At 41.0% G+C, this 18740-nt stretch overlaps 1 protein-coding gene across 4 annotated transcripts; it reads left to right on the top strand.

Moving 5' to 3' along the window:
- Nucleotides 1–739: 739 nt before the first annotated feature.
- Nucleotides 740–16352, top strand: LOC112229976 (heterogeneous nuclear ribonucleoprotein R). 4 transcript variants are annotated; one of them, XM_024396157.2, is made up of 15 exons: nt 774–934; nt 1721–1889; nt 2018–2136; nt 2280–2387; nt 9690–9803; nt 10003–10179; nt 10988–11123; nt 11232–11437; nt 11546–11695; nt 11796–11917; nt 12014–12552; nt 14066–14140; nt 15158–15249; nt 15543–15777; nt 15904–16352. In XM_024396157.2, exons 2-12 carry the CDS (start codon nt 1724–1726, stop codon nt 14095–14097), a joined length of 1869 nt encoding a protein of 622 aa, XP_024251925.1. In that variant the 5' UTR covers nt 774–934; nt 1721–1723; the 3' UTR covers nt 14098–14140; nt 15158–15249; nt 15543–15777; nt 15904–16352. The 4 variants fall into 4 exon arrangements, with proteins under 4 accessions (XP_024251923.1, XP_024251924.1, XP_024251925.1 ...); XM_024396155.2 differs by lacking the exons at nt 14066–14140; nt 15158–15249; nt 15543–15777; nt 15904–16352 and having other exon boundaries at nt 740–831; nt 12014–13383; XM_024396156.2 differs by lacking the exons at nt 14066–14140; nt 15158–15249; nt 15543–15777; nt 15904–16352 and having other exon boundaries at nt 752–827; nt 12014–13383.
- Nucleotides 16353–18740: the final 2388 nt, after the last annotated feature.

Below are 18740 nucleotides of genomic sequence, written 5' to 3'. Positions count from 1 at the left end.
TCATACGTGTCGCATATTTGTAACATTTTTAACATTTTTAAAATTCGTAACGTATTGTCAATTTAGCTAATTTGCTACATTGTACGTTTTGCAAATTCGTAACGTATCATACGAAATTGGTGATGGACATCCACAAATGAATACATACCATACGAAACGTATCTAAATGGAGTGTCTCTGATTTATATACAGAATAATATGAAATGCTCGTAGGCAGTTGTTGTAAGAGGTAGTATGTGAGTCACATGCAAAGCATTAATAAAGCACTAAAGTTGTTTTCTGATTGGGAGTTTTTTGTGATTACTTTAAATACCCCTGTAGAATGTTAATCTTGAAATCAGGCACATTTATTATGATAGATGAGTATTTGATTTCAAGTGTGCAATATTCTGAAAGCGTGAGCTGCACACATTTATCTGTGACAGGCAACCCAATCTCAAATCCGAACCAGTTCTAACAATGATAACAATAATCCCATCTCTTCCACATATCTGATTTCCATCGATTTCCAAGACCTCGAACCAAAAACTGCACAGAATTTGTCACATTCCGTTCAGTACGTTTATACTGTAATTCAATCACAGCATTGTGCAGTATCGAAATCCAAATATGTGCTTATTTTGAGTGTATAGATACAGTCATTGATGTACAATACCTAGGCGTTCTGTCTGGAAATATGGGACTTTTATTGGTGGAAAGTAATGTCAATCTGCGATTAACCACTTCGATTGGTTAAGATTGTGAGGCCCTACGTATAGTTAGGTGGGGGCGTACTCCTTCGTCGCCGAGTGGTGTGCGAGCGACTGGGCCGTCTCGAAAACTGTCTCGTGGGTAGACTCAAACATATTATTGATATTGACCATAGTGCATATCTATTTTGGTTCATTGTTGAATAATACATTTAACGATACTGTTATATTTCTAGAAAAGATAGGTAAGCGTTTACTAATTATACATTTTCACCTCTTTTGGCGGGTGGTTTGTTTGAATGCTGAAAGGTTTCCAGCATGCTAACAAGGCCTAAGCTAGCCCTGTTTTCTATTTTCTTGGCAAAGCGTATGAACCTTAACGTTATTTTGATTTACATTTTCGTATTTCTAACGCTAAACGTTTATTTTGCTTGGTGTAAATGTTCCAAATTGTGAATTCAGTCGAATTCGTCTAACAATGTAGCTAACGAAATCTAGTTATGTACTGTAGCTAGCTGCAGTAATTGAGCTTGCTATTATTGGAAGGGGGCGGGACGATGTTTAACCAAGAAATACACACCACCAACTAAGCTTGCTTCAACAAAAACATGTTTGCTAGCTAGCATAGTCATTGTTTTTGTTTACTGTCTGTTGGAGTTCACTAACTAGCTTGCTCCCAAAATAACCTTACTGTTCACTTGTCCCCAGGTATTTCATTTTTCAGACATCGTGGTTGTCTGCATTAAAATGAATGGTTCAGATTTTCTAGTGTAGTTATAGTATCTTAGCCAATCTGAACTAGCTAGTTGATCTATTTACAATACTTGCAGAGGTTTAGCTAGATTGCATGAAGTTACTATTGCAATAGGAAAAAAATGTGCCTAATATATTTTATGAAAGGGAAAGTTTATGTACCATACAAGTTGTTAGTCTTGATCTGTAAAGGGCACCTGAAACATATGTTCTAATGTGGAACATTCTTACTGAAATCTTGTTTTTGTCTTATCTGGTGTTTTCCCCTTTCTCTCAAGAGAATGGCTGCTGCCGCTGAGGTGAATGGTACTTCTGCCCTGGTGAGGGAGGAAGAGGAGCCTATGGAAGTCACTGCCGAAGGCGAGCACACAGAGAACTACCAGACGCTCATCGACGCTGGACTGCCTCAGAAAGTGGCCGAGAGTCTCGACAACGTATTCTCAACTGGTGGGGAATCGGTCATACGATGGCTGAGTCTAATCCGTTTTCCAAAGAAGCGTGATGATATTGCTTGAGGTTCCATGAAGTGGAGAAAGGCCAGGTTGTAATGTTAGGAATCTGTCTTGTACCCTCAGGCTTGGTGGCGTACGCTGACCTGGATGAGAGGGCCATTGATGCTCTGCGGGAGTTCAATGAAGAGGGAGCACTGTCTGTACTGTTGCAGTTCAAAGAAAGTGACCTGTCCCATGTGCAGGTGAGTTACAGGGGGAGAGGAATGAATACAAGTCAGTTTGGATGATGACGCATTAGTCAGAAGTTGACATGGAGGGGGCTATACATTTCCCTCTGCTCATAACACCAATACATGAATCATCTGTCCCGTGGTTTGCTTTCTAGAACAAAAGTGCTTTCCTTTGTGGAGTCATGAAGACGTACAGACAGAGGGAAAAGCAGGGAAGTAAAGTACAAGAATCCACCAAGGGTCCCGATGAGTCCAAGATCAAGGTAAAATTCAACGGTTAGAAAGTTGTTTCATTTGCTTAAATATAACCTGCCGTGTAACTCCTGTGCATACACAAAGTTCTCTGTTACTGACGGATTTCCGTCATTTGGATTTTGGAGAGAGAATCTTTTTAGATCAGTGTAGACCAGCTCCCCAGACTTTTATTGCAGGTTTGGCGATGACATGGCCTAATAGACCAACGGAAGTGTGTCTGTTTTGTGCTAAATAAATTCCCAAATATTTCATAAAAACAAATTCTCGGTTACGCTGTATGCACTGACCGGCCATGCATGATTGTTGCTGACACTGATGTTCAGATAAAGGGATTTCAATTGTTTTTAATGCTCAGCACTCAACTCAAACAGCGGTGTGTAGCCCAGTGTACTTTTGCATTTTAGTAATTTATCAGATGCTATTATCCAGAGCGATTTACAGTAAGTAGTGAGTGCATACTGTTTGATTTTTTTGATTTTTTTTTTTACTGGTCCCCTGTGGGAATTGAACCCACAACCCTGGTGTTGGAAGCGCCATGCTTTACCACATGGGGCCACTGTAGCTGCTGGAAAAGTCATTCAAAGCCTATACTTATTGTTCAAGATGTAACTTTCCAGGGCTGTTTCCCAAAAGCGTTGTAGCACTAACATCTTAATTCCATTGAAACTAAATGGACGAAAGATGATCTTAGTACTACGATGCTTTTGTGAAACCCTGCCCTGTGCGACTATTTTTGCCATGTAATGTTAATACAAAATCGGACAACCCCATAGTAGAATAGTTTACATATTTACTTAGTCGGCTTGTAGTTTTCTATTCGAGATAAATATGCTTGTCAATGCACAACAATTCTTAATGGCTCTGCCATTTACTGGTTGCTGAAATTCTAATACCTAATTTCAGTTTGACAAAACAAAGTATAGTGTAGAGAATCATCTAAACCGCTGTGAAATATACTTTATGTAACCAAAAATGTAGTATTTTCAGCTGTTGAAGCTGGTGTACAAAAGTGAAAGACACAAATGAAACTTTAATGAAAAATACACCTGAAAATCACTAATTCCTTTTAATTTACAGTGTTAAATAACACTGGAAACAATATTTTTTTTGTGATCAAATGTTTCATTTTGGTGTTTATAATAAGGTTGGTAGCAACGTGAAAAACTGTTGTTGGGATCTATTGCAGCTCAAGTCGACGACAAAATCGGCAATGCTTGCTGGCTATCTAGCTAGGTAGGTAGCAAGTAAATGTAGCTACTCACAATACCATAGACAATATCAGCATGTAAAGTAGCTAGTTAGCTTTAAAATCGCCTAAACAAACTACAGTCTAAAATCTCCAATGTTCAACCTAGACAGATGTGCCTCACAGTGAAGTCTGACATTTACAACAGCAGATACACTATATATATAAGTATTTGGAGATCATTTGGAGATCACTTCAAATTAGTGGATTCCGCTATTTTAGCCACACCCGTTGCTGACAGTTGTATAAAATCGAGCACACGGTAGTCTCCATAGACAAACATTGGCAGTAGAATGGCCTTACTGAAATGCTCAGTGACTTTTAATGTGCCACTGTCATGGGATACCACCTTTCTAACAAGTCAGTTTGTAAAATTTCTACCTTGCTAGAGCTGCCCCGGTCAACTGTAAGTGCTGTTAATGTGAAGTGGAAATGTTTAGGAGCAACAACAGCTCAGCAGCGAAGTGGTAGACCACACAAGCTCACAGAACAGGACCACTGAGAGCTGAAGCATGTAAAAAAAATAAAATAGCCTTCCCTCGATTGCAACACTCAATACCGAGTTCCAAACTGCGTCTGTAAGCAACGTCAGCACATTAACTGTGGCTGCAGTGGCGTATAGTTCGCCGCCATTGGATATTCTAGACGATTCTGTGCTTCCAACTTTGTGGCAACAGTTTGGGGAAAGCCCTTTCCTGTTTCAACATGACAATGCCCCTGAACACACAGTGAGGTCCATACAGAAATGGTTTGCCGAGATCATTGTGGAAGAACTTGACTGCCCTGGACAAAGCTCTGACCTCAACCCCATCGAAAACCTTTTGGATGAATTGGAACGCCGGCTGCGAGCCAGACTAATCGCCCAATATCCGTGCCGATCTTACTAATGCTCTTGTGGCTGAATGAAAGCAAGTCTCTGCAACAATGTTCCAATGTCTAGTGGAATGCTACCCAGAACAGTGAAGTCTGTTATAGCAGCAAAGGGTGGTGGGCAACTCCATATTAATACTCATGATTTTGGAATGAGATGTTCGGCAAGCAGGTGTAGGTAGTCCTGAGGCATGGTCCTAGGGCTCAGGTCCTCAGAGGGAGAGAGAGAATTGGAGAGGGTGTACTTAAATTCACACAGGGTACCGCATCAGACATGAGAAATGTTCCAGATATAACAGACTGACCCTAGCCCCGCAACACACAAACTACTGCAGCATAAATACTATATATATATATATATATTTTATATATTTTATATATTTTATATATTTTATATATATACATTTTATATATATATATTTTATATATATTTTATATATATTTTATATATATTTTATATATATATTTTATATATATAATATATTTTATATATATAATATATTATATATATAATATATTTATATTATATATTTATATTATATATATATATATTTATATTATATATTTATATATTTATATATATATATATATAATATTATATATAATATATTTATATATAATATATATAATATATTTTATATATTATATATATATATATATATATATATATAAATATATTATATATAATATATATATATAAATATATTATATATATATATAAAATATATAAATATATATATATATAAAATATATTATATATTTATAATATATTTATATATATTATATATAATATATTATATATATATATATATATATAAAAAAAAAATATATATATATATATATATATATATATATATATATATATATATATATATATATATATATATATATATATATATATATATATATATATATATATATATATATATATATATATATATATATATAATATATATATATATATATATATTATATATATATACTGCTCAAATAACACATCCTAGATCTGAATGAATGAAATATTCTTATTAAATATTTTTTCTTTACATAGTTGAATGTGCTGACAACAAAATCACACACAAATTATCAATGGAAATTTAGCAACCCATGGAGGTCTGGATTTGGAGTCACACACAAAATTAAAGTGGAAAACCACACTACAGGCTGATCCAACTTTGATGTAATGTCCTTAAAACAAGCCAAAATGAGGCTCAGGAGTGTGTGTGGCCTCCACGTGCCTGTATGACCTCCCTACAACGCCTGGGCATGCTCCTGATGAGGTGACGGATGGTCTCCAGAGGGATCTCCTCCCAGACCTGGACTAAAGCATCCGCCAACTCCTGGACAGTCTGTGGTGCAACGTGACGTCGGTGGATGGAGCGAGACATGATGTGCTCAACTGGATTCAGGTCTGAGGAATGGGCGGGCCAGTCCATAGCATCAATGCCTTCCTCTTGCAGGAACTGCTGACACACTCCAGCCACATGAGGTCTAGCATTGTCTTGCATTAGGAGGAACCCAGGGCCAACCACACCAGCATATGGTCTCACAAGGGGTCTGAGGATCTCATCTCGGTACCTAATGGCAGTCAGGCTACCTCTGGCGAGCACATGGAGGGCTGTGCGGCCCCCCCAAAGAAATGCCACCCCACACCATGACTGACCCACCACCAAACCGGTCATGCTGGAGGATGTTGCAAGCAGCTGAACGTTTTCCACGGCGTCTCCAGACTGTCACGTCTGTCACATGTGCTCAGTGTGAACCTGCTTTCATCTGTGAAGAGCACAGGGCGCCAGTGGCGAATTTGTCGATCTTTGTGTTCTCAAGGCAAATGCCAAGCGTCCTGCACGGTGTTGGGCTGTAAGCACAACCTCCACCTATGGATGTCGGGCCCTCATACCACCCTCATGGAGTCTGTTTCTGACTGTTTGAGCAGACACATGCACATTTGTGGCCTACTGGAGGTCATTTTGCAGGGCTCTGGCATTGCTCCTCTTTGCACAAAGGCGGAGGTAGCGGTCCTGCTGCTGGGTTGTTGCCCTCCTACGGCCTCCTCCACGTCTCCTGATGTATTGGCCTGTCTCCTGGTAGCGCCTCCATGCTCTGGACACTACGCTGACAGACACAGCAAACCTTCTTGCCACAGCTCGCATTGATGTGCCATCCTGGATGAGCTGCACTACCTGAGCCACTTATGGGTTGTAGACTCCGTCTCATGCTACCACTAGAGTGATAGCACCGCCGCATTCAGAAATGACCAAAACATCAGTCAGGAAGCATAGGAACTGAGAAGTGGTCTGTGGTTCCTACCTGCAGAACCACTCCTTTATTGGGGGTGTCTTGCTAATTGCCATCTGTTGTCTATTCCATTTGCACAACAGCATGTGAAATTTGTCAATCAGTGTTGCTTCCTAAGTGGACAGTTTGATTTCACAGAAGTGTGATTGACTTGGAGTTATATTGTGTTTTTTAAGTGTTCCCTTTATTTTTTTGAGCAGTGTATGTATGTATGTATGTATGTACAGTGCCTTGCGAAAGTATTCGGCCCCCTTGAACTTTGCCACATTTCAGGCTTCAAACATAAAGATATATAACTGTATTTTTTTGTGAAGAATCAACAACAAGTGGGACACAATCATGAAGTGGAACGACATTTATTGGATATTTCAAACTTTTTTAACAAATCAAAAACTGAAAAATTGGGTGTGCAAAATTATTCAGCCCCCTTAAGGTAATACTTTGTAGCGCCACCTTTTGCTGCGATTACAGCTGTAAGTCGTTTGGGGTATGTCTCTATCAGTTTTGCACGTCGAGAGACTGATATCTATATACCCTCTAAATCAAATTGGCTATGCATGGCCTGTATGCAAGGGTCTAGGAAACATTGTATCAACTTGGTCCGTTCTGAAGCTCATGCTAGCAAGTCTGGTCTCTGTTTCCAGCGCAAGTGAGCTCTGGACAGACACAGCTGTAGGCTATTTGCGCGAGGGATAGGAAGTAATCTGGTAGGCCTATTTTTGACATTTCCACGGAATCAGAACAAAGTTTTTAGGAACTATTGTCATTCTCAATGGATGTAAAAACAGACTTCTTACTTGCTGTTTTCAGGTGAAGGGAATTACTTTGTCTTAACTTGCCACCACTGTGGAGCGTCTCAATCAGAAATACTTTCAGATCTGCACATTTTTGGCCCTACATTTGCGAGCAGGCCAGGTAGCCTGCATAATCAGGTGTGCGTCCTTACTCGACATTGGCAGGAGCGTTACAAATAAAAATCAATAATAAATTGACAACTTGTAAATGGAACGGAATAAACGTATTCCTCACAAGTGTAGCCTAGGTTGTGTGCCGCAAACAACTTGTCCACACCGACAATGAGAACTGTAAAAGACTAATAATATATTGAATGCATTAACATAAATTACCATTACCAAACAAATGTTGTAAATTAGAAATTAAATTAATTGATGGTAAATGTACTGCTGGTGTGTAGTCCCCACAATGGATTAGTCCACAGAGACAGGAGTGAATCAGACCAGCGTCTCCTGTGCCATAATTTATTTATTTGCGACTGCTTGACTAAAATGATCTTAGTCTTAGCCTGTCGACTAAATGGAGTCAGCCCTACCAACTATCAATCACTTAAGTCATGAGTTTTCCAGTAGAGCTACCTAGCGATGCAACTACTTCATCCCTCTCGATCACGCATTCTCTCTTCTCGGTCTCCAGACAAGTAGGCGTGCAATAGATTATGGTCATTGTAGTTAGTTTAGCACAGATAAGTGGTAATTATGTTGAATATTGGCCTGTTGGAAACTCCCTACTACATATCACAGTTAGGGCTACATCTGATTTTATCTCTAGAAAAACTACGGTGGGAAAATGCGCATTGGGCAAAAGAAATCGAATTCAAATAAGTGAACTGACATCAGTCAATTAGTTAAATGGAAAATATCTCTCAGCACCATTGACCACGCAACCAAATATCAACATTTTTAATTCTTGAGCCACTGTCTCTTTGTCTTTTTAAATGGTTGGACAACCAGAGTGTGTGTGTGTGTGTGTGTGTGTGTGTATATATATATAATTTTTAATTCAGAATGGACAAGTAAAAAATCACTGTTCAAACTATTACCCCGAACAGAATTGGATCAGGCAGGGCAGTGCATGGTTGACATTCTGAGTAAATTACGTATAGGTTATAGCAAGTAGGAATATCTCATATGTATTTACACAAAGCAAGAGAACAATGTAGGTAGAGCTAAGAGTATTACCAAAGCAGTGCAAACTTGTTTTTTTCTCTCTTGAATGTCGGATATTCTGGGCCAATAGCTAAATTTCATTTTATAGTGGACACTCCAGTGTCTTGTTGTAAAAGCTCAAATTGTGTATATTTCTTTTCTCCATTTGGTATTGGGACATGGCCTATTAACCCAGTTTCAGTTTAGCGCGGTAGGAGAAATTTAGCATGCATTATCTTAAAGTTTTAAGTTGTTTTTGAGTGCGAGAGAACACAATAGCGAGATATACAATTCTAATGAGAAATTTGAACAAACCTTAGTTGACCATCATTATAAGACAGAAATGATGCATGCTTGGCTGGGAGGAAAAATCCCTCCTTGCTGTTTTGAATCAAATGACCAAAAGCCTAATCCTACTATCTGAAATATAAGTTTTGAGTATTTTCCAAAATGTTCTAATAGTGTCTAAAGTTGTAGCACAATAGGTATTGATGACTTCCCAAATGCTATACAGGCCTAAATAGTGTCATTGATGATATGTGACTTATATAAAGTATGCTTACATTTCACCCTGTTAAACCTACCCTTTTTTGAAATGGCTTCGATGTCTTACCAAAATATATTAATTGTTGCCATCTTTCAATCTTTCTCACCCTAGCACATTGGTAGTAGTCGGTGACAAATATCAAAGCTAAGCATGGCTGTGCTCGGTTAACCCTGGATGGGAGACCAGATGGGATAGCTGTAGATGGACTAATTATCCCATAGGAGGTGCTGTCAAACCTAATTTTTTTTCTGATTTTGGATATAACGGTGAAGATTTGATGACAAGGTTTGTCTTATGTTGAAAATTGGAAACCATGATGACAATCCTGTGGTTGAAAGTTCGCCCTCAAACTTTGTTCCCCGCTCATGTTGTGTATTGGTTATGCTGACGTCTACATGTTCCCCAGGCTCTGTTGGAGCGGACAGGATACACCTTGGACGTCACCACGGGACAGAGGAAATATGGAGGGCCCCCACCAGAGGAAGTGTTCCAGGGAGCACAGCCTGGGATTGGAACTGAGGTAAAGATGTACCATTTATAACATTGTGGCAAAGCCTTTCTTTGACTGATAAGAGATGCGTTTGTAAGACTTTGGCCTCAAGAATGGCAACAGACTTTTATAGCAGCATTACAGCAGACTTACCCTGCTGAAGTATCATGAGCTGATCTGATTACATTGTGGAACCCTCACTGATCTAGGCTCTGTTTTCTGCCTTCAGGTGTTTGTGGGAAAGATCCCCAGAGATCTGTATGAAGACGAGCTGGTGCCACTGTTTGAGAAGGCGGGAACAATCTGGGACCTGAGGCTAATGATGGACCCTCTGTCGGGTCAGAACCGGGGATACGCCTTCATCACCTTCTGCGGCAAGGATGCAGCAGCTGAGGCGGTGAAACTTGTAAGTCCCTGCAGTCAGTCAAGTCTTACTTCACCTTCTAAGAACCAAGCGGCTTGTTTCCCAAACACAGATGAAGCCTAGTCCTTGTCTAAAAATCACTTTCAATAGAGAATCTCCATTGAGTGTGCTTTTTTTTAGTCTAGGGCAGTGGTTACCAACCTTTTCTGAGTCCAGATCACTTTCTGAGTCAAAATGCAATCTGAGATCTACCGTTCAGATTTTTTTTTTTTCATTAAACAGTTCTTCCATGATGATATTTGTGCAGTAGGCTATAGGCCCAATACATTATCACTGCATATTGACTAAGCTTGAATTGCCCAGCCAATGTTCTTCTCAGACCATTTTATAATTATATTTGAAAAAATGACATGATCACACTGCTAATAGATCATTTGTTGTGTTACTTTTTTTTTACTGGACTGATGGCCTGCATCAGTCTGGGGGCAGGCAGACAGTCTTTCAAATCACACTGCACTATTTCTGTCTCATGCACCAATTCATGTTATTATTCTGATGACCAGAGTGTAATATTCCTCTAAAAATGACAAGCTGCTAATTAATAACAACGGAACACTTTGCTATACTCATTAATTGCAGCTGCAGAGCTGGTTGCAGCTTAAGTGGAAGTAGGGAGAATGCACATTTTTATGGCTTATAAATGTTGATGGCTTAAAAGCTGTTATTTTTATTGTGAGGAACTGCAGTTCCTCAAGGACAAAACGAGAAAAAAAAGAAGAAAAAGAGAACTGCAGTTCCTCGCAATAAAATGACAGCTCTTAAGCCATCTTTCCTCGATTCTTGTTTTCAGTGTGATAACTATGAAATCCGGTCTGGGAAATACCTTGGAGTGTGCATATCTGTCGCAAACAACCGCCTGTTTGTTGGATCAATCCCAAAGAACAAGACCAGAGAGAGCATATTGGAGGACTTTGGCAAAGTCACAGGTCAGTGAAAGTGCAGACACCCCAATTTGGTTTACATTTGTTTTATGTTCTGTGGGTTGTCATTGGTCAGATATCAGTCATGTGACGCCAGTCTCCCTCTTCTTCCAGAGGGGCTTCAGGAAGTGATCCTCTACCACCAGCCGGACGACAAGAAGAAGAACCGTGGCTTCTGTTTCCTGGAGTACGAGGACCACAAGTCTGCAGCCCAGGCCCGCCGCCGCCTGATGAGTGGCAAGGTGAAGGTGTGGGGGAACCCGGTCACTGTGGAGTGGGCTGACCCGGTCGCTGAGCCCGACCCAGATGTCATGGCGAAGGTATGTCTTGTTCACTCGCTCTCCCACACTCACTCTCTCATTTTACAATGACCTCTCTGCATAAACTGAGATTAATATGGAGTTGAACTGTAATGTTTGTGTCATCAGGTGAAAGTCCTGTTTGTCAGGAAGCTAGCCACCCCGGTCACAGAGGAGCTACTGGAGAAGACCTTCTCTGCGTTTGGAAAGCTGGAGCGGGTGAAGAAGCTCAAAGACTACGCCTTTGTTCACTTTGAGGACAGGGACGCAGCTGTGAAGGTGGGTTACCCTTAGTAAAAACAGTCCTTAATTTTGTCATTTAAAAAAATAAAACTGTTTAACCTTCGTATGTGTGATACAAATGTTCTGCTTTCCTCAGGCAATGGCAGAAATGAATGGGAAGGAGCTGGGGGGAGAGGAGATTGAGATAGTCCTGGCCAAGCCCCCTGACAAGAAAAGGAAAGAGAGGCAGGCTCAGCGCCAGACCACCAGAAACCCAGGGTGAGGTCACAGAGAGACTGTGCCTGACTAATATCTGAGTAGATCTCCTGTCATGGGATTATGTTGAACCTTGTGTGTTATTCTTGTATTCTGCAGGTATGATGACTATTACTACTACCCACCGCCACGCATGCCTCCACCAGGTAGGGGCAGGGGCCGTGGTGGCAGAGGGGGCGGTGGCTACGCCGCCTACCCCCCAGACTACTACAGCTACGAGGACTACTACGATGACTACTACGGCTATGACTATCATGACTACCGCGGCGGTTACGAGGACCCGTACTACGGTTACGACGATGTGTACAGCATGAGGGGCCGTGGCAGCCGCCCCAGCAGGGGAGGCCCACCCAGGACCCGCGGAGCACAACCCACACGGGGCCGAGGGGGCTATACCCAGAGGGGGCCACCTATCGGCGGGCCCAGGGGTGGCAGAGGGGGCCGTGGGGGACCATTCCAACCACAGAGGGGCCGAGGTACCCGAGGAGCCAGGGGGAACCGCGGGGGCAATGTGGGCGGGAAGAGGAAGGCGGATGTCTTCAACCAGCCTGACTCCAAGCGCCGGCAGATCAACCAGCAGAACTGGGGGTCCCAGCCCATCGCCCAGCAGCCCCTGCAGCAAGGGGCCGACTATTCCGGTAACTATGGTTACAGTAATGACACCCTGGAGTTTTCACAGGATTCTTATGGGCAGCAGTGGAAGTAGACGCATCAAAAAAGGTATTTGGCAAAATAAAAACAAAAGTACAGGGGGAGAAAACAAGGAGATTGGCGCAATTTTTTTGATTGACTTTTTATTCTTCATCCCTCGCGGAAAAAAAAATTCACTGAGAAAAAAAATGGACAGACACCCCCAGAATTGGCACATGATTGGCTGGAATTGCATTTTGGCCTGAAGATGTGAATGTAACCGTTTTGCTGAATCATTTCTTACTCTTACGGTTACATGGGACAAATGTCTTAAAACACACATCACTTTTACCTTCCAACATTTTGTTTGTTTATTTTAAAGCCAACAATGAGCATTTTAAATGTGGACAATTCATTTTCAAAAGTCTGAGGACATTAAAATCATGATCTTGCCTTGCAGGAAAGTTTGTGTCCAAGCCCCTCCCTCCCCTACCTGTATTCCCCTTATTTCTGGTTTCTAATAGTGGCATAGTGACTTGCTTGTAAATAATTGCTTATGGCTAGAGCTTCATATTCATTTTTTGCCGTGATGGAGAAAAGAATCCACAGGAAGTAGAAAAATTGAACGTTTTGTAATGTTAAGTGTATGTCAAGCATTTCTAGAGGTAGATCAATTGTGTTTTTTAAAACTGATATTATTATTATAACTTCCTATGTTTTCTTTGAACTTGCCCGTTAGTTTGGTTTGGCTTACCTTAAAAGCCATTGCAGTTTGTTCTGATGTTTGTATTTATAACTTTTACGTTTGTTCCGTTTCAATAAAACTCAGTTGAGCATTATTCAATTGTCAGATACCTTCAAATTCAATGGTGTCATTCAGTATTTGAGTCTACTCCTAAACCTACCTCAAATTTCACATTTGGAATGCGATTTTGTCAGCTTTTTGCTCAAAGAATGAATAAAGATTCCAAATGAAATTGTCAAATAGCGAAAGACTGGATGACAGAGCACAAATGATGTTTGAATGACTGAATAAAAAAGGATTATAACCCTTTATTTTCCAGGATATGCCACCCTCTTATGATCTGGTAAAGGTTCCAAAGGTATACAAATAAAAATAACACAATAGTTGTACATTTTGTACAACGATGCAGAAATTTCTACCTCGCAATCATTTACATTGGACTCTACAGGAAGACCAGAACAACCGAGAATTCAAATACATTCCCCTTCCCTGAAGGCACTGGATCAGTTGCAACTCACCTCCACTCAAACACCATGAGGCCCAATTATTCAGTTATTTCTTATTACAGACTGGGAACCTCCAAAGGATAAAAATGATTCACAAATTATGAAAGTAATGTCTGTACTGCTGCTGTACGTTTTGTCTTTTGCTGCTGTAGCAATGACCCTTCAAGCCCTGCTGTTGTTCCATAGAGAAATGCTAAGAGCAAATGCCTTTGGTTTCATTTATATTATTATTTGTGTTTATCTTTTGTCCTTTTATTCCAACTTACCCAGGTGGTGAAGCGAGAGCGGCATCGCTTGAGTGAGGAAAGAACTCACCCTGAACGGTGTTCCTTACAAAAGGCCCGGGTGAGCTAGTTGAGTACTGTCTCTCCTCACCTACAACTGCTGCTAAAATCAAAGGGGGGGACTTCCAGCCACAGTCATGCCATGCTCCTTGTTATTGTTGTTACTAATATACTACTGTGAGTGATGTAGGCCTACATTTCAATTGATTATTTTTGTCAGTGTCAACCACATCAATCCTTGCATCCTCAAACTAGGGTAATGAATAATAATTGCATTGTTGTAAGTCTAGATAGAAGACAAATGATTTGAAAGTTATTAGCCCCCTTACTTAGGATGTAGCCTAGTCATCCTGATTGACCAAGAAGTGGTAAGTCACAGTATTAAAGCCAATTGGCCACATTTACTCAGAAGTAGATTAGTTTGTTAATCTACGGAATGAAATGGACAAAAGTAGACAGTCCAACTCGAGGCTTTTCTATAAAGGAGATCAGCCTAAGCCCCCAACACCTGTCACTTGGACAATTCCCTATATGGTGCGTTACTTTCAAACAGCCGCTAGGGCCCTGGTCAAACGCAGTGCACTACATGAGGAATAGGGTGTCATTTGGGACACACTTAGCTACACCCTGTTGTGATAATCGCTTCAGCTGTCACTGTCACATTCTTTAATCTCTAGAGGCAGCTTTCTTAACAAAAGCAAGGGGGACTAGAATTCCTTTTATTTTCTCTAACAAAGCATATTTTTATTGGGCAATTCTAAACTGACATTGGCTTTCTGTATGATGAATTCCTTTTACTACTGTGGTAATTGATAACTACACTGATCCCAATGCCTTTGAAGATGACAATTTAGTCAACTGCTGGGCAAGCGACAACAAAAGACAGTGCCTGGAAATTGGTCTTTACATTTTTAAATCCACAGGAGGGCAGTGTCTATTTGTTTTACTGATGTGCCTTATATTGCACCAGCGATATTTTATTCATGTTGTACACAATTTAGCTTTGTATTAATGTCTGATTTTAAAGGATTATATTTAATAAGAGTAGTTGTGTTTTATATGTTGCTTCTGTCACCAGACTGTAGGGGAGCTTCCCTCAAGCTAGCCCTCACCCTGCCCTTCCTGTGGACCAGTTAGGTTGGGCTCATTTGAGATGGAGTGGACTTATGGGTAAGGTCTTGTACTTTTTTCTATTTTGTTCTGTATTATACATCTATCATTGGAAATTGGAGCCCTTCATTTATATTACAGTGTAAGAGGTACATCCATTGAAGATGCTCTGAGATGTGATGTCATAATTGTTATTCACTGACATTTGCATAGAATATTCCAATAGGATTCCATTGATAACCTAGTATTCTGATTTGTTTTCAAGACTCTATTGAGTTGTTGCCAAACCTATGCTATGTTTCACAGGAATGTCTGATATTTGATATGGCTTTCTCTATGTGGCCCTTTTCCAGCCCTCCTCCTAAGGAGACCTCTGTTATTTTCTCCAAACTCCCAGCCTGGGCAACAGTGGGCATTGACATCTCCCCTGACGAACTCCTGGCATATTTCCGAGCTCAGGCTGATGAAAAAACTCCAAGGCTACTCTACTACATTGATCTCCTGTCCCCATACCTCTTACATCTGCTGCTAGTCTTTGTCATAGCTGCTGCTGGCTACCATGCTTACAGAAAAATGTGTAAATGGAAGGTAAAAATTACATTTTCTAAAATATAAAATCTTACATTTGTATAAATATTTATTTGTATTGACACTAATTAATCTGTGGATTTCTTCTGGTCATTAATGTTTTGATGTGTCGACATCCCGATCCAGGAGTGGTCGGAGGCAGATGCCCTGTCTAAGCAGCTATATCAAGGCCTGGAACTTAAGGAGAGCCTGGCAGCAAGGGTGAGGGAGGCCAGTCAGCGCCTGGAGGCCCTGGAGGAGGCCAAGCGAGCTGCCCGTGGCAGAAGGGGCAGGCACTGTCACCACTGTGGCTCCTCCATCAGATAACATGAAGACAGCCTGCTGGACACCAGCCAGAGACGATAAAATATGAGGGGAAAGTTGGGCTGTGTCCCCCCCATTTTTCATTAACTGAAATAAAAGATCCCATTTCCCATATGCTCAAAAACCTTATTTCTCACATGTTGTGCACAAATGTGTTTACATCCCTGTTAGTGATTTCATCCCTGTTAGTGATTTCTCCTTTGCCAAGATAATCCATCTGACCGGTGTGGCATATCAAGAAGCTGATTAAATTGGATAATTATTAAACAGGAGCACCTTGTGCTGGGTTGTGTAATTGGTATGCTGACTGCAGGAATGTCCACCAGGGCTGTTGCCAGAGAATGTAATGTTCATTTCGCTACCATAGGTCACCTTCAATGTTGTCTCAAGAGAATTTGTCAGTACGTCCATCTGGCCTCACAACCGCAGACCATGTGTAACCATGCTAGCCCAGGACCTCCACATCTGGCTTCTTCACCTGCGTAATTGTCTGAAATCAGCCACCCGGACAAGTGATGAAACTGAGTATTTCTGTTTGTAATAAATCCCTTTAGTGGGCAGAAAACGTATTCTGATTAGCTCAGCCTGGCTCCCAATTGGGTGGGCCTAGGTCCTCCCAGGCCCACCCGTGGCTGCTCACATCAGTCATGTGAAATCCATACAAACTGGCTTTTTACAGGGCCTCCCGCGTGGAGCGGCGGTCTTAAGGCACTGCAGACCCAGGTTGGGGGGGGGGTAGGCCGTCATTGTAAATAAGAATTTGTTCTTAAGTGATTTGCCTAGTTAAATCAAATTTGCCTTGATGACAGCTTGGCACACTCTTAGGATTCACTCAACCAGCTTCGTGAGGTAGTCACCTGGAATGCATTTCAATTAACAGGTGTGCCTTGTTAAAAGTTCATTTGTGGAATTTCTTTACTTAATGCGTTTGAGCCAATCAGTTGTGACAAGGTAGGTTTGGTATACAGAAGATAGCCCTATTTGGTAAAAGAACAAGTCCATATTATAGCAAGAACAGCTCAAATAAGCAAAGAGAAACAACAGTCCATTACTTTAAGACATGAAGGTCAGTCAATCCAGAAAATGTCAAGAACTTTGAAAGTTTCTTCAAGTGCAGTTGCAAAAAACTATCCATCCCTATGATGAATCTTGCTCTCATGAGGATCACCAACACAGGAAAGGAAGACCCAGAGTTACCTCTGCTGCAGAGGATATGTTCATTAGCGTTACCAGCCTCAGAAATTGGCAATTAACTGCACCTAAGATTGCAGCCCAAATAAATTCTTCAGAGTTCAAGTAGCACACATCTCAATATCAACTATTCAGAGGAGACTGCATGAATCAGGCCTTCATGGTCGATTTGCTGCAAAGAAACCACTACTAAAGGACACCAATAAGAAGAAGAGACTTGCTTTGGCCAATAAACATGACCAATCTGTCCTTTGGTTTAATGGGTCCAAATTTGAGATTTTTGGTTCCAACCACCGTGTCTTTGTGAGACGCAGAGTAGATGAACAGAGCTCCGCATGTGTGGTTCCCACCGTGAAGCATGGAGGAGGAGGTGCTTTGCTGGTGATTTATATAGAATTCAAGGCAATCTTAACCAGCATGGCTACGGCAGCATTCTGCAGTGATACGCCATCCCACCTGGTTTGCGCTTAGTGGGACTATCATTTGTTTTTCAACAGAACAATGACCCAAAAACACACCTCCAGGCTGTGTAAGGGCTATTTGACCAAGAAGGTGAGTGATGGAGTAATGCATCAGATGACCTGGCCTCCACAATCACCCGAACTCAACCCAATTGAGATTGTTTGTGATGAGTTCGACCTCAGAATGAAGGAAAAGCAACCAACAAGCTCAGCATATGTGGGAACTCCTTCAAGACTTTTGGAAAAGCATTCCAGGTGACTACCTCATGAAGCTGGTTGAGAGAATGCCAAGAGTGTGCAAAGCTCATCGAGGCAAAGGGTGGCTACTTTGAAGAATCTAAATATAAAATATATTTGGATTTGTTTAACACTGTTTTTGGTTACTACATGATTCCATGTGTGTTATTTCATAGTGTTGATGTCTTCACTATCATTCTACAATGTAGAAAATAGTAAAAATAAAGAAAAACCCTTGAATTAGTAGATGTTCTTAAACTTTTGATAGACATTTTTTTTATTGTTTATATACAGTTTCGTTCAAGTAAATTCACTGGTGTGATGTATGTGTAAGGTGATGATTTAGCTTGGCAAAAAGCAACAGTGCCTATTTCTGTTGAACATGTAGTCTTTTATGACATATTTCACAGTTGTCTAGCACTATTACATCACAATAGGGGTTGAGGTTGTGGAATTTCAAATTCTCAAGTCTGCATATACCGATTTTGGTTTCTCATGAGCATGCGCCTCGTCAATTGACCGGAGAAGAAAAAAGAGGACACTATCAGAGATGGCGTGCATGAATCTCTGTGGGATCCCCTCGTGGTCACAAGTTGGAATGGAGTTCCCTCAAGTGGGCATTCGGGACACATCTGTCCATGGCGCTTGCAGTGATGCCATGTTCTGGGCACTTCATGAGTGGCCCAATGTCACCTTTGCTCTGGTTGTGGTCTTGCTGATCATCCTTTTCGTCAGCCTTAGAATCATCAAGAGGAATCAAAACCAGGTGAC

The sequence above is a fragment of the Oncorhynchus tshawytscha genome, linkage group LG31 (assembly GCF_018296145.1).
Source record: "Oncorhynchus tshawytscha isolate Ot180627B linkage group LG31, Otsh_v2.0, whole genome shotgun sequence".
NCBI classification, from domain to species: domain Eukaryota; kingdom Metazoa; phylum Chordata; class Actinopteri; order Salmoniformes; family Salmonidae; genus Oncorhynchus; species Oncorhynchus tshawytscha.
Note: the sequence above shows the minus strand (reverse complement) of the source record. Positions and strands in the feature narration are given on the sequence as shown.

Bases quoted from the DNA above. Each gene is read 5' to 3' on its own strand.
- LOC112229976 (XM_024396155.2), top strand. From the start codon at position 1,724: ATGGCTGCTGCCGCTGAGGTGAATGGTACTTCTGCCCTGGTGAGGGAG. The intron at 1,890-2,017 runs GTGGGGAATCGG...TTGTACCCTCAG, and splicing joins CGACAACGTATTCTCAACTG to GCTTGGTGGCGTACGCTGAC. The intron at 11,438-11,545 runs GTATGTCTTGTT...TTGTGTCATCAG, and splicing joins ACCCAGATGTCATGGCGAAG to GTGAAAGTCCTGTTTGTCAG.